General features: G+C 39.8%; 1 protein-coding gene across 2 annotated transcripts in view; it reads right to left on the reverse strand.

The window, feature by feature from the left end:
* The window catches only part of LOC144684619 (double C2-like domain-containing protein beta), a 344343-nt gene that overhangs the window by 119042 nt on the left and 200721 nt on the right, over positions 1 to 24580 (reverse strand). For both annotated transcript variants that reach the window (XM_078548630.1, XM_078548631.1), the window contains exons 5-6: positions 13871 to 13997; positions 355 to 512 (exon numbers count right to left, since the gene is read on the reverse strand). In XM_078548630.1, the coding sequence (XP_078404756.1) occupies positions 355 to 512; positions 13871 to 13997 (285 nt within the window). The remainder of the gene's footprint in view (positions 1 to 354; positions 513 to 13870; positions 13998 to 24580) is intronic.

Genomic DNA, 24580 nt, shown 5'->3' on the forward strand with positions numbered 1-24580 from the left:
GGCTGCAAATGGTTACAATGGCTTTTCATACACCCGAAGAAATGTTAGTAATACGTTGTTGATTGTGCAATATTCTATGGGTGTGCCATTTTTCAGGTATAAACATGCTCAGAAATTGCACATTAACAACCTTCCCAATGGAGTAGGAATGTTTCTAAAGTAATCTAGTAATAGATAATTATTTTCAACCAATTTGTACAATCTTTCACAATAATCTGTGGCCAGTATGGACAATATTTACACATAAGCTTTTTTAGTTGATATGAGCTATGATTTTTAGATTGAACTTTTCCTAGGTCAAGAATTCCCAATATGCAAGTCCCCTTATCTATTAAGACACAGTTTGTTACTTACATTTTTACAAAAGGATCTGAGTAGCCATTTGCATCCATAGCTGCTAAATGTGCACATCGTGCAATGCCAACGACAAGCCCAGTTTTCTGTGAGCTGTACTTCAAAGAGATGAGAATCCGACCACGCTCCTCCAGTGACTTGTCCTCTGTTTTATCTATCTGCAAGGAGGTACAGTGTTAAATTTATCATTTACTAAATATCAATCTTAGCTGCACAGAGTAATGCCAAGTGCCTGGACATGTAGAAGAACAGAATAGAGATGTTCAGTTTTCTTAAACTAAATTTATATTCAAATAATCAATACAGTGTCAATTGTTATGACCCCACATGTTAATGCTGGACAAGTCAGATCCCAAAGTAAAACCTGGCTTGATAGATCCTAACTTTTCTTTTAAGAAACCGTGGAGGAAAGTTACTGAACAAATTCACAGGAATCTGCTGATGAACTTTCAATACAAAGTATTTATTAAATCTAAAAAAGTGAACTATACTACACCAGACAAAAAGGTTGGCAAGATCTCAATACAAACACAAGAAGAAACACAAGAAATTCAAATTCCCACTATTCCTTTACCCCAGGAATATCTTTATAGACATGAACCAGTGAAGAGGTACCACTAGCTTGACACAAAGGCTTCTCACTTGGGGCTGGCACAGTTGCAAATGGTTTTCTTTCAGTAAATTTCCGAGCATTCACTTGATGCTTCTAACCCAACTTATATCTCTCCCGCTACACCCGAAAACTGCACTCTAAACTCACCGTTCCTTCAACTGCAGAGCAAACAAATGAGTTTCCTAAACTCAGTCTTCCAGTTACACCTCTGCTAAATTGATCACTTTACCGAGTCCCATAACAGATTATTCAGTTAACTACTATCCCACTAGCCTTGCAGCTTCTCTCCTCAGAAAGCTTCAAATCCCTGTCTTCTCTCTCTGATACACACACTTTCAAAGCTGTCTCTCTCAACTCCTGTCTTTTCTGTGTCTATGTCATTGGATCACTGTAACTAAGAAACAGTAAAGCTTTCCTTCTTTGTGTTTCGTTTCCAGAATCGCTGAACTTTCAACCCCTTTAACCCATCTCTTTAGCTTCAGGGGTTGTAAGCCCTCAATAAAATTGTATATTTACAAACAAACCCAAAAGACCTAAAACCTTTAGTCACGGGTCTACCCAGACACCTAGGCACCAAGGTTCACAAACAAAGCCTAAATGAAACAGAAACCATTTTTACCTTTCTTAACACACGAATGTAAATATAAATTCAACTTAAAATTATACATAGTTCATAACACTTTACAATAGCTTGTTGCAACAAAATTATTTTGTATCAGACTGGGATACTGCCTTTTATACTGAAATGGTAACTAGAGCCAGGGTCTATGTCTCTACTTATAAAGCCCATTGAAGGCTCAGATTTCAGTATGATAAACTTGATAATATTATGTAACCAACTCTGCTTCTTTGAACCTAGCCCTAGCCCTATCCAGACAGCAACATCCAAAAGACTTGTACTTCACAAGGACCGCAAACAACAATCCAATGTACAAATGAGAATATCTTGAACTCACCGTGACATATTCTATTGACATATGGCTCCTGGTTTCATTTCCAAGTTTAAAAATGGCAAAACCTTCCAGTAAATTAGCACCAACCTATTCACCTGCAATAATGCGCTATTTCTATCCACCCAAGTAAGCTTTGTAAACAGAAAATTCATACTTTGCATTCAGTGGTAAATAGTTTCCCATTTTAAATTGAAACTAACCACACATACAAATGCCCAGCATGGAGCATATAATAGGAGAGCAAAGTATTACAGATGTTGGAAATCTAAAATATAAATAGAAAATGCTGGAAATACTCAGCAGCATATGTGGAAAGAGAAACAGAGTCAATGCTTCAGGGTGCTCGATCTGCACTCCTTTTGTCAAAGGGTCACTGGCTTCTGTTTCTCTCTGCATAAATGCTGTAAGACATGCTGAGTATTTCCAACACTTCCTATTTGTATTGGAGCAAAATAACCCCTTTTGCCAGCCCTCCAGGCTTATGAGCTTCTCATTCCCCTTTAGCAAGAAACCCAGCAACAGCCGCCTGAGATCCGGTTTGGCACAAGATGAAACATGAAATTCAAAAAAATGGTTAAGGTATGAAGAAAATATTAGAAATTTGCTGAGCCAGAAAAACAATGTCAACGCAATAAACTGATAATTTTAAAAATGAGTAATTATTAAAAATGACCATTAAAATGCCAAGCAGAAGAGCTAGCTAATAAACCTTTTTTGCCTTATTGTTTAAGAAGCAGAGCTAGAGAGAGACAGACTAGACTCCAAGTCCAGGTTGCCAGGGAAGGGGACTTGGTCTGAACTAAAGAATTGAGTTTAACTAACAGCAATCTTGCATTTGCCTCTGGTGGTGCACACACAAAGCTGGCCGTGGCAGAATTCATACGAAAGTGTGGTAGGAAGCAGGTTGCCTTTCAGCCTGGGGGTTGGTGTGCATGTATGTGTGTGTCCGGTACCGAGCAGCGTCTGTGTGTGTGTGACAGAGTGTGTGTGTGCGTGTGAGAGAGAGTTAGTGAGTGAGTGCGTGCGAGAGTGAGTGAAAGAGTGTGTGCATGCATGTAAGAGTGAGTGTGAGTGAGTGTATGTGAGAGTGAGTGAGTGTGTGCGTGCGTATGAGAGTGTGAGTGAGTGTGTGTGTGCATGCAAGTGCGTGGGTGTGTGCAAGAGAGTACGTGCTTGCGTGCGTGCGAGCGAGAGTGCGAGTGTGTGAGTGAGTGTCACTCACTCACTCACTTCCCCCGGGCCCGAGAGGTTTAGAGAATTTATCACTGAGCTGGAGTTTGGGATGGCTGTGAAATTAACAAGACTGAGCTTCCTCTCAGGCCTGTCTAACACTCTATCTGCTGGGTCTTGCTGTTGCTGCAACCGACTCTCCTCCTGCCCTCCCTAGCCTGCTCTGCCACCTTCTCTCCTGTAGTCCTTTAGTAGGCCGACACCTGTGCAGGAGGGTGTCAGCGCGGCCGAGGGTGGATTACATCACCCAGAATGCACCCTGGCTGTCAAAACAAATGGCTGCACAGACTCAGGCTCTCGCTCCAATAACCCCTTATACTACAGAACCTTGACCCAGAGTGGAGTGTTTTTATGCAAGCACATCGAGGCGTGAGGCAGCCACTCGAGAGAGGGCCTGTGCTGCTGGAGCCTGGGGGCTCCCTGAAGGCAGGGACCTCGGCGATTAGCACTCTGTGCAATCCCCCTTTCCCAGGCCCTCTCCTCAAATAATGGATTTGTGCCCAGTTTGTAGTTTTGACTCTGTTGACACTGACAGTGAAAAGTTAATAGCCACCTTAGGGGATAGTAGGGAATGCAGGCAGATCGATTTGTCTTCACACGTGTTACAGACTTATGCACGCAAGCAAGGCCAGTTAAAATAATTTTTGTGTTTTGTATAATCACCAAAATTTTGTTTCCAGAGCCACACAATCAGAAAGGACTAGAAGCAAAACATCTGGCAATGTGGAGGCACAGCAGTTAAGAGAAGGACCAGTGAAACATTTCCTTTATACGTCCAGAGAGACTGTGTGAATACCGACCACATTAACATCAATTTTATTTATTTTCTCATTCAGCAGAAAATGACTGTTCTAGCAATTTGTGATCATTATGCTTTTTACTTGAGCAGGTGAAACCTCTGAGATGGAGGAGAGGGCACAATCAGTCAAGTACCCTGAAAATAGTAATGCTGGAAAATTTCATAAGCTTGTCACAAACCAAGAGGGATTTACAGAAAGGATGAATGAAGTAAATGACACTTAATGATGTACAACTGATTGCTGCATAAAGGTTTGGGAATCCTAATGTGGCATGCAGTGGTAAATTGAGATGATGGAACCATTTTGATTGTGCTGCAAAGAGGGCAGCCAGTTGCTTTTCCCAGAGACCAATTTCATCCACTGAGTGTTTAAACATTAGTCCTGAATTTCCTCTGTTCTGGAGATGAATAAATCCTACTATCTTGGAAAGGAGACGACAGGTTTGGAATGGGGCTCACTAATGTTGAATCCTAATCGTTTTTAACCCCATTGGATTTCACTTAAAAAATAGAGCTGGTGACTAGAATGGTCTCACCGTAGCTACATCTGTGGCTAGTCAATGATTTCTATTGGACATGCTGACAAGGAGTGCAGAGGTTTGGATCTCTAACACCCAAAATATTTCACGCAGATGTTGCTTTGTGGGTAGGAGATGTGCATTCACAGGATGCCTCAGCCTAAGTCTTTTGTTATTCTCATGGTAGGATGCCTGAGGGTGGATTTTAACTCCAGGAGAGATGACTGACAGATGCACTGCTAGTCAGTTGCCCGATAGTTTTTGCAGGAGGCCTGGTCCATTTGAGGAGTGGGCCTCGCCACAATGCTGCTGTCAGGTAGTGGGCACTAAGCTGGTACTCCATTGTTGCTTGGCTCTGGGCCAGTGAAATATCAGGCATCCCAGAGGTGATCCCTGGCCAGTTGCAGGGTAGATGTGGGGAAACACTCCTGCTCCTGTTGGCCCCAGAGAAATTATTTTCAACTTACCATTTTTGGCCCTCTTTGGCTGTACTGCCAGGTAAAGGCAGGGCACGTATGGCAATTTCAATACTAGAAGGGCCTACCACCTGCAACAGGCAGGCACTCTGGCCTTCCAATGGTAAGCTCCTCTCTGAATGGCATTAGCCAGATATGGAGCAGGAATTGCAGCTTTCCTCTACAATTTGCCCAGCATTACTGTCCCATTTCCACCTGGTAAACCCTGGGCAGAGATACTGACACATTCATGGGCTCCAGAAACTCACAGCAAATGAGAAGTGCAACACTCGGTAAAACATAGAGCACACATTCTCTCTAATTAGTTCCTTTCACACATGGAAGAATTTCTGTCTATTTCACTTAGTATAAACTATTCCTTTCTGTATTGGAACCAAAGTTGATTGGTCACCTCAGAGGTAAGTAAAATATTTCTTGTGGGCCTTATTGAGATAAACCACAAATGCAAGGGTGACATCTGAGAATATACTTTTCAGGTGCAACTAGTTCATTAAGTGCCAAGACGTTTTCAGCCCAATGATATTGGATGTGTGCAAGCAGATGATGGCTAGGGAAGTGGGATTGGAAGTAATTGCACATGGTGCTTTTAAATGCAAAGAATGCCAATAAAAGTAGTACAAAACAAATATGAAGAAAAACACTATTCTAAGAAATAGCAATCCTTTCTGAGCTGAATTTGAAAGGCAGAAAATCAAACCCATTCTTTACATTAAAATTGTTAAAAGCCCCTTAAGTTTGATAGCTTAAATTAAAAGAAAATGCCAGGATACAAAACTAATTCTCATTTGCAAGAGGGCCCATAGAAAAGTAGCAATCTAACTGGTTTTAGTTATTTTACACCACACTTAATGCATTTACACTACAACTGCAGCATTGGTAAAAAGTGTTGCCATTTGACATTATTGTAAATTCAACCCAATTCCAGCCAAGGTCAGGACAGACACTGGAGTGAAGACAACTCTGAACCCAAGTCATTTGATCTTTGACATTCGATTTACATTGCACTAGCAAAAGCAAAGCAAAGCTGAAATCGCTTCACATCATGTTAAAGTTGTAATGAGGATGTCCTGTTAAATGTTGGATAGGCAGGCATGCAAGTAGATTTAATCATGGCCATGCTTCATTTGCTAGATTGAACTCATCTGCCAAAACTGTTCCAGGATCAACCTGGGTTGCAAAAATGGCCTTTGGCTTCTCTACTCTACTACAAATCATCTTCTTAAACCCGTCTAACCTGCTTGCTCCATCCTGACCTCAAACAAGTGTGAGTTGCTCGTGATCTTGTTTTCAGATTGAGACATTCAGCTTCCTCTGTCACTTTCTTCCCTTCCAGTAGTCCACCAAACCAGACTTCCCCAAGATTTCCCAGTACCCTAGCCCTGAATTTGTACCTTTCCCTAGTTTCTCTCCTATCTCTCCTCATACCCTCTCTGAGCTTACCTTGTCCATGAGACTCACTTCCTGCACCCTCAACCCACTGAACTATTGACCAACTAACTTCCCTTCCTGATTTTGATATTGTTAACAGGTACCATTCCTCAGTCTTCAAATCTTCCCTCATCATCACCGTTATGACGTGGCAGGCGATATGTGACATGTGGACCAAATCCACAAGGGAAACTTGGCCATGCTATCACAATGGTTTTGCAATTTATATTTATTACGAGAAGATGTGTACACTGAATTCAGAAGCAAGGAGTCCACTAAGACCTTTAGGGATTTTTAAAAATTAAATTAAAGTATTTATTAGCAAAAGAAAAGATTTATACATAAGACTACAATTACTACCATAACGAATCCTAAAATTCCTAATCAACCTGCCTCCCAATTATACATTCTCTTTAAGGCAACGGTCCAAAATAGATTTTAAGTTTAAGAAAACAAGCCAGCAAGTTACCACAGTACCCACTTGACAATGGAATTTCCAAAAGCTTGTCTCCAATTTTAATTACTGGACACAGCAGACTTATGTACAAATGGCTAGAGGCTTCCCAAGGGCTGTTCCACACACTCCTACTAGATCTTATATGGCAGCCCAGCATAGCCTTTCATTTCCCTTTATATATGTTTCTCTCTCTTTAATATGTAAAATTTACTGTTCCATATGTCTTTGGAACTGTACCTTTCTGACAATATAAAAATCTTTCATGTTGCTAGCATTGTCAGTAACCTTTGGGAAAAATAAACACACTGCTTAGCCTTGTTTATCTGGCTGGTTGTAAACATCCTAACATTCCTTTGAAATCCAAACAACCCCTTCACTTATCTAAAAATGCAAATTCCCTTCACAATTTACATGTAAAGACCCCATGCATGTTTACTCATCATTTCAAGTATACTTCTACACCTAATTTATTTTGATAATTTCAAGCTTGCAGTCTACCTGACTCCAAGGTAATTAAATCACACAGACAGAACCAGCTACACTCACACCCATAAACCTACTTTACAATAAACCAGAATATTATGAAAATTATTATACTTTCGTAACATCTCCATTCTTATGGAAAAATTGACCATCATAATTTTAAAAGATGGCTTCATTTTCTGAACACATCTTACACTATTTACTATACTTATCTATATACCCAAACTATTACATTACCAGGTGCATGCATAACAATATATGCCCAGGTTGTAAATGTCTAATTTCTTCTGAGTTTTAAACTCTCGACAATGCGCCTGCAATTAGATTTTCTCATCCAGCCACATGTATAATCTGTAGGTTAAATGGTTGCAGTAATAAACTCCATCTGAACAGTATTGCACTTCGGACTCGAGATTTGTCCAGAAATTTTAAAGGATTGTGGTCTGTATAAACAATTGGTTCTGACGAATTGCTTGCAACATAAATCTCAAAATGCTGCAATGCTAACACCAGACCCAGAGTCTCCTTTTCGAACGTTGAATATCTTTTCTGTTGGACATTCAGCTTTATGAAAAATACCCTACAGTTTCTCAATTCCAGTTTCATCTTCTTGCAACAGTACAGCCCCAATGTCTATATCACTTGTGTCAACGGCCAGCTTAAACTGGTTGGCATAATTAGGCACTGCCAAAACTGGTGTCGTAACCAATAGAGCTTTCAAACTGTCAAATGCCTTCTAACACCCCTGTGTCCATTGAAACTTCCTGTTCTTTTTTAATAGTTCAGTCAATGGAGCCATCACACTGCTAAAATTTGGTACAAACTCCCGGTAAAACCCATTCAGGCCTGGAAATCTCAAAACTTCTAATTTTTTTGTAGCCACAGGGAAATTCACAATGGCTTTGGCTTTCACGTCTCTCGGAGAAACCTTACCATGTCCAATGGTATGGCCTAGATATGTAACTTGCACTTTTGTAAACTCGCTGTTAGCCAAGTTCATCACTAAATTAGCTCCTTGCAGTTGATTAAACAGTTTTTCCAGATGTTGTAAATACTCCTCCCACATTTGACTGAAAACTATCAAGTCGTCACTATAAACAGTACAATTGCTCTGTCCTGCAATTACCTTGTCAGTCCTTGAAATGTTGCTGCTTCATTTTTCATACCAAATGGCATAACTTCCAACCATGGCATAGGATATGAATCCGCTTTTGTTACTGCATTCACTTTTTGATAGTCCACACGCAGTTTTTGTGTTCCATCCAGTTATGGTACCAGCGCACTAGGCAAACTCCAGTTATTGCAACCAGACTCAATTATGTCATTTTGAAGCATGAATTCAATTTCTTTCTGTACATGTGATAATTTTGCTGGACTTAACCTATGAGGATGTTGCCTTTTTGAAACTGAATCCTCCACATTTACATCATGTGTAGCTAAATTTATCCTCCCCATCTTATTCCCACTGCAATAGCTTCTCCAAATCACTTTGAAATTTGTCTAGAAGGTAACTTAATATTACATTTAAATTCTTAAGTCCCCCCTCATTATCCAGATACTGATTAGATTAGAGGAAAATCAATTTTAGAATCTTTCATTTCTACCTCTTTCTCCTTATCTACCACCACTAATACCTCCTTTTGGAAATCTTCCCTGTCAGAGTACTTTTTAATCACATTTACATTACACACCCTCTACTTCTTTCTTCTATCTAGAGTATTTATTAAATAATTTACTTCACTCAGTTTCTCTTGAATCCTGTAAGGCCCACTAAACCTTGCTTTTAATGATTCACCCAGTGCTGGTAACAAAACTAAAAGCTGTGGTTCTCTTTTTTCTCCAGCAACAAAACTAAAAGCTGTGGCTCTCTTATCTGCCTTCGCTTCCATCACCTGCTGTGATATCTTTAAATGTTCCCTAGCTAACTCACATGCTCTGTTCAATCTTTCTCTGAAGTTTGTCACATAATCCAGGAGAGCAGTCTCTGAATTTTGACCCACTGATTTCTCCTGAATCAGTTTCAGGGGTCGCCTTACCTCAGGACCATGGATTAATTCAAAATGACTAAATCCTGTTGATGCATTCCTGTTGATGGAATTCCCCTATCCCAATTCTGTGGATAGTCTTGACCATAAACCCTCATCATGGTTTTTAAAGTTTGATGCCATCTTTTCAAAGCACCCTGTGATTCAGGGATGGTAAGCTGTTGATTTAAACTATTTTAATCCCAAACTGTTCATTACTTCCTTAAACAGCTGTGACATGAAATTTGAACCCTGATCTGATTGTATTTCTTTTGGAAAACCATATCTTGTAAAAATTTAGTTAATTCTCCCACAATTCTCTTTGCTGTAATATTTCGCAAAGGTATCACTTCCGGAAACCTTGTAGATACATCCATCATTATAAGCAAGTACTGATTTCCAATTTTAGTCTTAGGGAACAGCCCTGCAGAATCAACCAGGACCCTAGTAAAAGGTTCCTCAAATGGTTGAATTGGAATTAAAGGTGCCGATTTAACCACTGCTTGAAGTTTCCCTGTCACCTGACGTGTGACATGTTCTACAGAATTGGAATACATCTTTACGCAATCTAGGCCAATAGAAATGTTTTTATATTTTCACCTGAGTCTTCCTAATTCCTCAATGTCCCCCTTTTGGAATGTCATGAGCTACTCTCAATATCTCATTTCTGTATCCAGATGGCCATCTGATGCCCAACCATCCATTTTTCATCTGCTGAAACATGAGATGGCCTTCACTTCCTCTTTAACACATTACCTTTAAGGTAATAACATTCTGGAATACATTCTGCATCTGTTTCTGAGTAAGCTGTCTGATATAACTGCTTTATTCGTGGATCCTTTTGTTATAACTCTACCAATTTCCTTGAGCTAAACACTTCAGCAACATTCTCCTCCATTCTCTCTCCCTGAACGATCCTAACAAAGATAGTATCAGTTAATTGAATTTCAGCATCTTTTCCCTGCCTTTTAATTTCCGCCTCTTCCTGTTTTAACCTGTGAGTTTGTGACCTCGTTACTACACAATCTGGAAACAATCCAGGATGCTCTTTCTGCAACACCTCTGCTGAATCACCCTCCTTAAAAAGAAACACACTTAACCCCTGTGTTCTTGGAAATGATTACCCCATTTCCATCCTCCATTTCCTCTCCAAGATCCTTGAATGTGCTCTCCTCCAAAAGCCATGCCCATCATTCCTGTAATTCCATTTTTGAATTCCCAAATCAGGTTTCCATCCTGCAACAGCACTGAAACTGCTCTTATCAAACTGACAAATGACATCTTTTGTGACTGACAGTGGTAAGCTATCCCTCCTCATCCTTCTTAAACTGTCTGCAGCCTCTGACATGGTTTACCACAACATCTTTCTCTAATGCCTCTCCTCCAATGTCCAGCTGGGTGGGAAAGTTCTCGCCTGGTTTCATTCTTGTCTCTCCAGCTGTAATCAGAGAATCACCTAGATGGCTTCTCCTCCCATTCCTGCACTGTTAGCTTTGGTATCCCCCAAGGACCTGTTCGTTTTCATCTACATGATACCCATCAGTGACATCATCTGAAAATATCAGGTTCTGCATGTACACTAATGACACCAAGCTCTACCTCATCAACTTCTCTCTCAATCCCTCCATTGCCTCTGATTTATCAGACTACTTGTCCGACATCCAGTCCTGGATAAGCAGAAAGCTCCTCCAATTAAATATTAGGAAAATCAAAGCCATGTCTTTGGTGTCAATCACAAACTTCATTCTCTAGCCACTGACTCCACCCCTCTCCCATACCATTACCTGAGTTTGAATCAGACTGTTTGCAACCTATTTGATTCAGAGATAATCTTTCAACCACTTACCCTCTCCTTCACCAAAGCTGCCTACTTCCACATTCATAACATTGCCTGATTCTGACCCTACCAAAATTCATCTACTGCTGAAACCTCATCCATGCCTTTGTTACCTCTAGATTTGACTATTCCAATGCTCTCCTGGCCAGCCTCCCATTTCCACCATACATAAACTTGAGCTCATCCAAACCTCTCCTATAATCTAACTCATACTAAGTCCCATCCACTGGTGCTTGCTGACTGACATTGGCTCCTAGTATGGCAATACCTCAACTTTAAAACTATATTTCACATTTCAAATCATTACATGGCTTTGCCCTTTCCTATCCCTGTAACCTCCCCCAGCTCTACAATGCCCCAAGGTCTCTAAGCTCTTTCAATTTTGATTTCTCGTGCAACCACAATTTTAATCACTTCTTCATCTTCAGCTACCTAGACCCTTACACCCTGAGCCACTCTACCTCTCTCTCGTCCTTTCAGATGCACCTTAAAACTGACCTCTTTGGCCAGGTTTTTGGTTACCAACCTAATACCCTTATGTCACTCAATGTCAAATTTTGTTCGATAATGTCCCGTGAAGCACCTTGTTATATTAAAGGAGCTCCATAAATGCAAATTATTATTGTTGTCATCTAGGGTAGGTGGTGACAACGCTAAATAATTCATTAAACCCTTTCACTCCCGACAAAAGATTGCAGTCAAATATATCTCTCTGTAGTGTGTCTATGTGCTGTCCTATTACCCTAATTTGCCCTTTTAGCATTATGTACCAGTTTCCTTCTTCACTCTTAAAGTACCATCATTTTCATTAAGAGTTGCTAACATTATAACTGATGTCTGTTGAGATTAGGTAAATATGCCAACAAGATGCTCAGCAGACATCTGGGAAAAGCTACATTTTCTTATCAGTTCCTCAGCCAAATAGAACTTTCGGGAGCATAGGACAATGGGCTTAAACCCCTCCTGGTGGAAGCAGGATAGAGCGCGGTTAAAATACTGAGTAAAAACTAATTACATTGTTCCAGCTCCAATCCTCCATGCCACCATCTCAGCTGGGTCTTCTTCATAGGCTGCAGAAGCATCCCCCTGACTTACGAGAAGCTTCATTTATATATGGTGATGCTATGATATAACTTCAAGAAATTATTAGTTGTAACTTATGGATGTCGTGTTGTACAACTTTAGAACAGAAACTTAATTCTTTAATTTCCTGGCCATTCCTCCTGATATGACTCCTATCTTCACTCCCTCAAGCCCAAGTGATATAGACTTGAGTGTGTCTGGCATATCAGATCTGGCCAGGCCACAACAAGGGCTATTGGGTCTCACTCTCCTCAGCAATCCGCAGGATGATCTTAGAGAACAGAAATAAGCCTGTCTTCTTTTCTCCACTATCAACCATTTTTAAAAACACTTTGTCTTTACCCACCAATCCAAACATTCCGTCAAGCAGTTTCCTGCTGTAACTTTAAACACAAGTATTTCTCTAGTTTTTTTCTCCTACCTCCCTTCATTCCCTCCATGGGTTCATCTGCATCCAGTGTTCCCTCGACCCCAATCCTACTAAACCATGGATTATTAAACTTTCTTTCCTGGCATTCATGCTGCAGACAGTGTAAATGATTGTCTTTGCTCTGGTATTGTCCCTTCCCATTGAAAACTGCCATCATCATCCTCCCTCCTCAAAAAGTCCATCCTTTCACTTCCTTGTCCTTATAAACTAACACCCAGCTCTAGCCCTACCTTTCCTCTCCAAAGTCCTCGAACTTGTTGATGCCTCCCAATTTTGTACCAATCTTCCCCATAACTCCATATTTGAAACTTGCCAAATAGATTTCCACACTTTCACAGCACCAAAATGCTCTAATCCACGTTACAAATCACATCCTCTATGACTCTGACCTCGATGCACTATCTTTCCTCATCCTTCTCAATTTCTCTGTATCTCTTGGTACATTTACCACTCCACTCTCCCTGAATGTCTTTCTTCCATTGTCCAGTTCAGTGGGTCCATTCTCTCTTGGTTTCACTCTTACCTTAGAGTGAAAGCATCTGTTCCCATTCCATACTGTTAACTCTGGATTCCCCTAGGATCTATGCTTGCTCTTTCCTCTTCTTCATTCTTATCTACATGCTGTAACTGCATCAACTGACATAGGATCAGCTTCCAGTTATGCTGATGACATCCCGTTCTAACTACCCACCACCTCTCTGGACAGTGTTGTCAGACTATTTGTCCATCATCCAGTCCTGGATGAGTCACTGCTTCCTCCAGTTAAATATTGGGAAAACTAAAGGCCTCATCTTCATCCCTCACTACTCCAAGCACTTCATTCTCATCTTTAAATCCCTTCATGTGGCATGATCAAAATTCCTGAGAAAAAGGTTTAGCAACAGAGTTAACCTTTATGTTTGAAATTGTGCCAAGATTTTAGGATTTTTTGAGATAAGTTCCAAAACATAACGAAGATCTGTGAACAACCACTAAGGAAAGGACTTGCCTTTTTCATTATAACCTTATGCAGTGAAGAAAATGCAGAGAAAATGGGATACCTTTTGATGGTATTGCATCCAAAAGATACACTGACATATTTGGAATCTGAAAGGAAAAGTGAGTATCTAACTGGTTATTGCCCATGAAGACCTTACATTTATGGCTTTCAAGTGAGTAATCAATGCAAACAGGATTAACACTCACTGGCAGCTGTTTCTCCAGGCAAATGTTGAAAGGCTTCGTTTGATTCGGCTTTAGTTTTTTCAGTGGAATTCTGGTCTCACCAATAAACTCATTATGACGGAATTTATCTTCATCACATACTGAAATTCTGCAAAAAATAAAAATGCAGGCATTACCAGCAATTATTTTTGCACCAGTGACACTGTTGAATTAATATACATGTACTGGTAAGAAAACTATGCCTGACACTTATCTTTGAAATGATGAACATGATTGTCAACAACAAAAACATGAAAGGGTATGTTATTAACAAAGCAATTAATTCTTCCAATCAGTAAATGTACAATAATTATTTCCAGGGAGGAAGTAAACGAGGCTGTGGTGCAAATGATGTTTAGAAGCCAATGAAGAAATATTTGAGCAGTTTATGCCGAGCTTTCATATAAGGAACACGAACACAATCTCATTATTTATTGATTATATAAAAGTAAAAGGCATAGAAAGTGGCAAGGAGGATTGTATTAGACTTTAGGAGTACAGGCATTTATTAGATTGAGGCACACAGATGGCAAATGCAGCTTCATGCTCATTGGTGTGAAATAATAAGATTAATAACAAGGGAAGAATAACTATGACTGAGAATATGGAATTAATGGGAAGATGCTGAAGGGTGCAAATGAAAACTGAGATCTAAAAGTTCAAATACATCATTTATTGAAAGTGCAACCTTATATAGTTAGTTACATAAAAGTTAATAGTTTTTGCACTTTATAAATGGGGCTGTAAATTACAAGAGCGAAGAGATGATAAATTTGTGGAAGGGCAATAATTAGGCAACAGATAGATCAACTTACCCTCACCACATAAAGATGTCAATCAAGCAAAGTTAACAAGTCACTTCAGTTGTTGGAACAAAACCTCCTACTGAGGTAATGCTTTTATTGGTCTGGGGTCATAGCTAAGGCTGCTTGACATCATTAAGTGGTTATAAGAAGTTGTCCTTTCTGTGATCTCTTTTGTCAATTTTTCAATGTTTATTTGGACAAGATTAAGAGGTGTGAAGGGTTTGAACACTATGTTATTGATACTTTAATGGTCTGTCTGATTAACAGATTTATAGGGTTATAGGAACAGCAGTTCTTTTTCAAAAGATGATTTGTGATTGGGTGTTTTTTTTCTCTCAGCAGTTCCACACTTGCCATTGTTATTATATGGCTCGTGGGTTATATACATAGTGCATACTGGGTGAATAGGCATGGAAGGGGCATGAGATGGCATTGAGTTGACATGGACAGTATGAGGGGCCATTGGGGTGGCTGAGGGGCATGGGTTGGCATGGAGAGGCTATGAAGAGCATGGAAGGGGCATGGGCCCTCTGAGGAGCTGTGAACCATGAGTCATGGAAAAGCTGGCACAACTCCATGAAACTTGTGAGGGAGGGCTAGGGGATCCCTACTCCCACAGCGGAGCAGCCAAGTTTGAGCAGCAAGATGTAGGCTCACTACCTGCACCCTTATCCTGTGCCAGTGAAAATCAGGGATGTCGGGAATGGGAGTATTAATCCCAGAATTGGGTCCCATCCACCATTTTTAAATAGCTCTGGAGTTGTTCTGACTCTGAAAATCTGAGCATTTATTACACAAAGTGCATTAAAGTTACAGGGAGTATACAATGCAAATTCACAAAAAATATTCCAGGGAAATTATAGTTATGAGTAGAGACCTAAAGTAATGGGATTATTCCCAGTGGAGCACAGAAGACTAAGAGGAGATCCAAGAGAGGTTTTTAAAATTATGAAGTGTTTTGTTAGGTTGAATAAGGAAAGGCTATTTCCTGTAACTGGGGAGTGAGTGACAAGGTTCATCAATTTAAAACTGTCAGGAAGAAGAGTTAAGAGAAATGTCTTCACACTAAGTTGTTAAGAGTATGCAACACTTTGCCAGCGAAATTGGTTGAGGCAATGTCATTTGTCTTTTTAAGGGATCAGTACAAATATTTAAAATAGAAGATGTAGAATAATGGGGAGAGAGCCACACAACTGGATTAGTTTTGGATTGCTCTAGCAAAGAACAAGGACAGGCAATGATAGGCCAAAGGTCTCTTTCTGTACAGTATTATATACTTCTATAGTTTCCTCCCTTCATTGTAGAAAGATGCATTAGTTCACACAAAACTATTAGAGTCAAAACAGAGAGGCATTTGGTTTAGATAATACAATTTTTAAAAAGTAATTGAAGCAAATTAAAGTGAAACCTTCAATGTGATCAGAGTGAAGTATACCCAAATCATAACTAGTAAAAAAGATCTGCTTCAAGCTAGTGATCATTTTAGATTCTTCATTTGCTCTGTACACAAATGTAGTTTTTTTTTTAAGATTACAAAACCAATATTTCAATGGTGTAACAATTTATTGATTGGTATTTATGTAAACCAGAAGTTTAAAATACTGAGAATATTGTTTCATTGCTACCATCACAGCAAGCTATAAAGCATTAGTCATATAACTGAGGTTTCCAAATCGATAACAGTGACTTTTGCTGCACAATCAATGCAATACAGGTGTAGAGCTTTCTTTTTCCCTTGTCAAATGTCAAGCTCTTTTAAAAACGAAAATCCAGTGAATTGAATAGGATCTTGAAAGAGATTGAGAAAAAATTAACAATGTGCACGATCTTGGTCAACACTGAGTGTGTCATCAGCCCAACTTCCCATACAGGACTAACAGACTGGACAAGGTTCCATGAATTGAAAGTAAAATAAACATTTGTTTAAGAGATAAACACCTTTTCACAGTGATAGTAACTTTAATGGCATCTGAAATGCAACAATTTTTATTAATTATCATAATGCTACTTTACCTATGACATCTGAAGAACAACAATTATATAATGTTATGAAAATAATTTTCATAATATTTTCCTGATTTGTTGTAAAATAAGTTCATGGGTGTGAGTGTAGCTTGTTCTGTCTGTGTGATTTAATTACATTTGGAGTCAGGTAGACTGAAAGCTTGAAATTATCAAAAGAAGCTAGGTGTAGAAATGTACTTGAAATGCTAATGAATATACATGGATGTTGCATTAGCATGTAAGGTGTGAAGGGAATTTGCATTTTTAGATAAGTGAAGGGATTGTTTGGATTTCAAAGGGATGTTAGTCTGTTTACAACTAGCCAGATAAGCAAGGCTAAGCAGTGTGTTAATTTTTTCCAAAGGTTACTGACAATATTGGCAACATGAAAGTTTTTATATTATAGGAAAGAAAAAGTACCAAAGATATATGGAACAATAGAATTTATATATTAAAGAGAGAGAAACATATATAAAGGAGAATGAAAAGCTACGATGGGGGTCATGAAAGATCTAACAGAAGTGTGTGAAACAGCCTTGAAGAAGCCTCCAGCCATTTGTGCATAAGTCTGTTGTGTCCAGTAACTAAAGTTGGAGAATGCCCATTTGGAACTCTACTGTCAAATGGGTACTGTGTTAACTTGCTGTTTTTTAAAATCTAAAATTTATTTTGGACTGTTGCCTTAAAGTGGATGTGTAACTGGGAGTCAGGTTAATTAGGAATTTTAGGGGTTGTTTTAGCATCAAGTAATTGTAGTCTTATGTATGTGCTTGACACCTTTTATTCTGTTAATAAATATTTTAATTTAATTTTTAAAATTGCTAAAGGTCTTGGTGAACTCATTACTTCTGAATTCAGTGCACTCATCTTGTAATAAATATAAATTGCAATACCATTGTGATAGCGTGGCCAAGTTTCCATTGTGGATTTGGTCCACCTGGCACATCATAACAATAATTAATTCATGTTTTCAATGTAATCAAATCCCAAAGTACTATGCAAGGGCAAAAATGACCAAAACTTGGAAATGTAGGAAGGAGAATGAGGGCTCGTGTCCTGAATCAAAAAAGTAGGCTTTGATAAGGTTTTTGAAGAAGGCTGAAGAGGTATCAAGGTTTAGCAGAAATGCTTCAGAGTGCAGGGCCAAAACATATGAAGTCCCTGGTGCAAAAACTGAGGCAGATAGAAAGGACAATGCAAAGGAGGGAAGGAGGATATAAAACAGGAAGACTAGAAGCTGCAATCAGGTCACTGGGACTGAATGAGTTTTTAAGATTGTGAGAGGCAAGGCATAAATTGAGTTGTAAATGTGCACAAGGATTTTTAACTTTATGTATAGGCAGATAGACAACCAATGAAGCTTGGCAAGCACAGAGTGATGGGAATAGGACTTAGTGTGTTAGGACTTTGGTCCTTGAAGTTTTGGATGAATTGTATTGGTGAAGGGGAGAACTCAGGAAGCTGGTAACATACACATTTTTGAAGGTGACAAAGGCATGGATAAAAGTTTCAATTATCAAGATGCGATAGAAGCAATATTGCAGAGGTGGAAATAGATGGTCTTGGTGCTTGAAATTTTGTGGGGTTTGATGCTTAGCTCAAATTCAAACAGGACAGCAGGAGTTTGTTCACACTGTCAGCATTAGTCCGAGGAAACAGCTAGAGAGGGTGGCAGCTAGGTGCTATGGTGCAGAGCTATAGGCAGAAGCCTAATGGAATAACTTTGTTCTTGCTGATGTTGAGCTCAAGTAAATTCTTGAGGAGTAAAGTGTGTTGGCACAGAGATAAATCTGGGTGTCGTCAACATGCACGTGAAAACTGGTTTGTGATTGGATGTCGTCACCAAAGGGCAGCATGACCTTAAAGGGCAGGTTGAAAAACCAACATAGGAGATGTGCTGGTTTTATTGTGACAGGCAGAAATGGAACCAAGTTGCAGCATTTACACAGAAATAAAAGAGATGGAAGAAAAGGATGAAGTTGCCAACTGTGTTGAACGTCACAAGGGCCAAGGAGCAGGAGGAGGATGGAGCAACATAGTCACAGGCAAAATGCCATTGTCGGATTTTGACGAGGGGTCAGTCAGAAACTAGAGCAAAGGATTTAAAAAGGGAATGAGGGGAAGAGGTGGGTGCAAACCTGGATTATGAAAACATGCTTGAAGGCTTTTAGAAAATTTTCACAGAACTTCAAAGATGTTAGTAAGTGAGTTCACAAGAAAGAATGTCTTCGAGCTCTGCAGAACTTGACAATGATCAACAGCTATGGTAAGGTTTTGAAGGAATCAATTTACAACCCAACAATATGCACTTTAGTCCAGCCATTTTTGAAGAAGTGTTGAGTACATCAATAATATTGAATACAAGGCCACAGCCAAGCTACAGCATTTCATCTCTGTCACACTTGCTGCAATTAATTGTTGAAAGTTTGGATTTGATGGATTGAAAATTGAATAAGAGAAAGGATGATACTATTAAAAGTATTGACTGTGTGGCTTGATTACACATATGACACAATTAACTTCTTCTAACTGTGCTAAAAAGAAACCCTGCTCAAATGTTTGAATAAGTTATTTTTTCCAGACTCTACTAACAAATAAAATTGCCCGTGTGCTTACATTACACTTCGGTCCTGCATAAGTAAATATGCAATTGAATTCTTTGTTATAGGAAGAATTGAAAACATATTCCCACACAATTAAAAAGAGTCATGGTAAACACCAGAAGTGATCAGATGCAACAGCAGAGAAAGGCTCAAACATTCAAACGGTAATTGAGGGAAAATGTTCTTTCATATGTTTGATGAAAAGCAGCAAGTACCAGACACGTCAGCTGAATCTGATAATAAAAGTATTAAACAGACCAGCATTTGTCTCAGTTCAGGTAACAGATATTAAATTTGCAGCTGTCAGATACTGACTCAGATTTATATGAAGTTACATCCCTTTATCCCTTCAAAATTTCTACACAGCTTTGTATTATTTGTAGTAGAAACAGAAGTGGTTAGCTCAATTTATTTAGCAACATAGTATCAATTTCAGGCAATAAAAAACTATATTGGATCTGGCAAGTACAATCATGGCTGCATTAGTTAAACCTTTGAACAATTAAGCAAGACGGCAAAGTTCCTCCAAAGGCCAACTGAGTAAAGGCACCCACTGTTTTAGCGTTAACATCATGCAGATAATAAAGTCCAAGGTTCAATTCCTCATACATGGAACTAGGGTACTATCACACTTGGATAGAATCTGTAACCTGTTGTAGCTCTACAACCATCCGAGATCTCTGTGTTCCTCCAATTCTGGCCTCTGGCGCATCCCCGATTTTTATCGCTCCAACATTGGCAGCCATGTTTTCAGCTACTGAGGCCCTAAGTTCTGGAATTTCCCTCTCTAAGCCTCTTTACATCTCTATCTCTCTCTACCTTGAAGGGGCTCCTTAAAACCTACCTGTTTAACCTCCTGCCCTAATCTCTCCTTATGTGGATCTTGGTGCCAAATTTTGTTTGATAACACTCTTGTAATGCATCTTATGTCTTGCAACATTAAAGGTGCTGCATAAATGCAAGTATGTTGTTATAGGGCAGAAAGCAAAAAGGAGGGGTAAAAAGACATTTCCTAGGATGTGATGAGTGATGTGCCACTGAGCTTGGGCTCATTGTTAGTTATTATACATGTGTATGATCTGAAATTAAAAATTAAGGAAACAATATTAAAATTTGATGAAGTGTACTGGAAGCTAATAACTGTAGAACGATATAGGCTAGCAGGACAGGTGGAAGATGCAGTTCAAGATAAAAAAAAATGAAATAATACATTTTGAAAGTAAGACTAAAACAGTAGAATCTTACCAGTCAAGATATATTTTAACAGAGTAGTGTAGCTTAGGAGCCTTGTTATGCAGATACACAAACCAGTGAAAGTGAAAGTTTAAGTAAATATGAAATCAAAAAGCTAGACAGAATCCTTAGCTATAGATCTATAGATTTAGAACACAGAGGTAATTCTTAACTTATTTAAGATTCTAAGCCATAGATTTGGGCTACCCATTATTAACAATGCAATGTATATTCATTAGGCGGCTACCTGGAGGAAACAAGTTATTTTTCAGAAGAAAAACCTGAAAAGTTTTTGATTGTTTTTAATCAAAACTGAGAAGATTAAGGGTGACCCGATACAAACCTTCAGGATCATGACCAGTTGTAAAGGTCGGAACTTTATGCGGTCTGGATGCGGGCTGGCAGTTGGAGGTGTGTAAAATTGGATGGCATGGCAGGGGGCACTGTATCCATTGTTTATCTGCCTCTGCTGCAATTTTACCAGCTGTGGGATAGGTGGCAGGCAGGCTGCCTGCCTTTGGGCCAATTGAGGCCCTTAAGTGGCCAATTAATGGCCATTTAATGGTCTACTCCCATTGCCCCTGGTATTTTATCAGTGCAGGGGGGGTGCCCATACCAGATGGCAAGGGCACCAAGAAGTGCCTGGCAGCCTGACAGTGGGCTCAAGGGTTCTCTCCTGTCAGGGCACACTGTGCCCAATGGAGGCCCCCTACTCCAACAACTGTCATCGCTGCCCCCCCATGTTTCCTCTCCCATCCCCACCTCACCGGGACTTTTCTGACTGGCCGGCAACTCTCAAGGGGTGGGACATCCTCCCAGATGAGCAACTTAATAGCCTGAGCATCACAAAATCAGGCTATAGCTTCCCAGCCTGCAGAAGCAGGGGTACCCTCGACTTTCCAGGCAGAGGGCAGGGCCACCGCCTCCACAAAAAAAATCAAGTCAATAAATTAAATATTGATACGTGATTTACACAGATTAGTGTTTAGAAATAAATTTTCTACATGTGGAGTGGGGTTAGATTGTGGCATTCTCTGTCACAAACTACTGTGATATCAGAATCCTTAGTTATTTAAGTAGAGGATTAAGATAGTTGCATGGGAAAGAAAGGGTATGGGAAAAAGCAGAAGTGCGGTCTTAGACTAGACTTACATTGGAGGAAAACAGCAGGCCCACATGACGAGCCAAATTGCCCTACAGGAGTCTCATGTTACCTTGCTACTTGAGAGTATGTCACCTTCCATGCTACACTGGTGTAGTGCCATGAGAGGGGTGTCTAGAGAGATGGCAGTGCTGCTGTGCTGAGAGATGGCAGTATGCTGCAGCTCTGACTCTTGAGCAGCTAAGTCCTTATCACCCTCCTCATTAACTATCACCACCTTCCTTGTCTTTTGCTTTCCATTATTGTGATGTACCTGAAGGAAAATCAGTTAGACACCAAGGGCCGGATTTTCGCTAGTGAGGCAGATAGCTTGAGTTGGAAAATATCACTACTCGGCAGACCCGCCTTGGTTTCAAAGGTCCCATTAGACCCAATTTTCACTTCAGGGTGGTGGGGCAGCATTGAGGTTGGGCTGTTGAACCTGGAAACAGATGCTATGCAGCCACGGAGGCAGGCGAGTACAGGGTGGACTGATTAGTAGGCTCGTTTCAGTTCTCTGGAACTTCATCTTACTTGTTTTAGAAGCTGTTTGGCACTCTAGCCCTACCCCTCTCACAGCCCCCCTCCATGTGCCCTTGTATCCCACCATTCCACCTCCACAGTCACTCATCCTGTATCTACCATGGGCAGACCTCAGGAGCCATGTGGAGATGAAAACAAAATAATCCTCTAACAATCTAATACAGCTCCCACTTCTACACACTTGAAAGTGATAAAAACTCCAGGTGGCTTGTCAATCAAAGTCATCCAGCAGAGGTTTTTTTTTCCCAGACCCTCACTGACAGTTTTGCCCTGCTTTTTCATGTTTAAAGAGCAGGGATTTAAAAGACTTCAGATCATGACACACCTTATCTGCCCTTCAAGAGCATTTACGTATACTGCATAAATTTGTGACTCCCACGCTGTGAGTTAAAACCCTTGGACCAGCCACATGGGGTCTCTTTGAACTGAACACTATGTTCAAATGGCCCTGCTGAGTTTGGGTCTCCCTCCTGTGTGAGTCATGCTTGGCACCCCCCAACCGCTGCCAGCAAGAATTGGATCTAGGTCCCAACTGCCATTTTTAAAAGTCCACGAAGTCTTTTCGACTCCGTGAAAATCCAGTCCTGAGAATGGGTGAGCAATTCCACCTTTGGAATGAGATAGAGAGGAGAATGCAAGGTTGTGTCCTTGTGGTACCTCACTGGATTGCAGTGGTGGTGCGGATGTTTAATCAGTAATTTGGGATGAGTGTTTAAAGGTAGGGATGTCCTTCTGGTTGCTTGAGTTCAGCAGGCATTGCATGTCAATTTGTCGTGTGAGAAAATAGAGTGAATGAGGCCAAGGCTAGCTGGTGAGAAGTTTGTGCCAAGTGGCAGGGAGAGGTGAAAGCAAAAGATGTGGGGGGTATGAAGCTGAGACAGCTGAGAAAAGGTTTTTGATTGTGCACATAAGTTATCACTGTGAATGGAGCTGGATAACCGTAGACCAATTACTTAACCAGAGAGATCTGTGTAAGGTTAGGTGAGAGGGTGAAGACTGTGCTGCTGCACAGCCTAAGGAAGGAAGAAGAGGGAGAGATGTGTTACCTTGCCTGCCCTGCTGAGGATGTTGAACTTTTTTTTATATTTGTTCACAGGATGTGGGCGTCACTCGCTAGGCCAGCTTACTCTGGTTTTACACCAATGCCTGTATTAATGGGGATGCTAATGAGCAGATCCAGAAAATTCATTTGTATCTCCCTCTAGAAGTGTTGCAACAAAGCCAAGTCATTCTGAGGGAATTCTTGGCTTCTATGCAATGCTTTCTGTATTCCATGTAGGGTCTCTCTGCAGCTCACCTGCTGGATAATATCTACCATGGCTCTTCTGAGCTGATGTTTTCATGAGTTGTGTTTTTTAGCAGCAAATAATCTACTTAATGGCAAAGCAATGCATGCAACCAAACAAAATCTTTTAGTTACTAACAATCCACACTTCCCCGTGTTAATTATTCATCCACTAGCTAATTTACACCATTGAGTGATGGCAACGGCCAACAGACACAGCATTAGATTCTGGCAAGCATCCATTTAATCGGATATACATTTAACAGGTTTTTAAAAAAAAAACTCAGGTGTTAGATCCTTGAAGAAGTGTTCAGAGATGACTCATAGCAGCTACTTTATCTGATTCCATCAAAATCTTCAGAAATGTCTGTTGTGGAATATTTTAGTTTATAACGAGTCTTTATACATATGTTGCACATGTCATTATTTAAATACTAATACAACTGAAGACAAATATTGTCTGGCAAAAATATATTAAAAATTCAATTATCAGTCTGAATTAATGTAATGTTAAATTTAATCAAAGGCAAAGTATATTGACTCCTTTTCCTTAGCAGCACCTACTGGATATTATCCTTGGATAGTCTTGAACGACATGAAAATCTTTTCCACTTAATTATTGAATATCACACCCATGACTGGCTTGCTACTACTGTGACTGAAACTCATTGCACATCAATGTTATAGATTTAAGATCTTGCAGAGCTCCATGTCAGAATATGCCAGATATGTGATTAAGTTTCAGTCTTTTTTCCACTAGGGCACACAATACCAGGGCCTCAGCTCTGAGACAAAGCTGACAGGTTATCCAACTTGCTCTAAGTTACTGAGAGGCATTGAAGCCAATCTTTTCAGTTGAATTAATCACCCTGTCATTCATATTGTGGAAATAATTGACTGAGATGCTACATAAAAACAGTTACTAAACTTCAGAAGTAAATGGCTGTTAAGTGTTTGAGATATTACAATTTTATACAAGTATTAGCAGTGGCTATCATTTAAAGATAGATATTTTAATATAATCCCATATTTCCAAGATGTAACCTATTCTGAATTTAATGGTTATGATTTAAGGTC

The sequence above is a fragment of the Cetorhinus maximus genome, chromosome 9 (assembly GCF_964194155.1).
Source record: "Cetorhinus maximus chromosome 9, sCetMax3.hap1.1, whole genome shotgun sequence".
NCBI classification, from domain to species: Eukaryota; Metazoa; Chordata; class Chondrichthyes; order Lamniformes; family Cetorhinidae; genus Cetorhinus; species Cetorhinus maximus.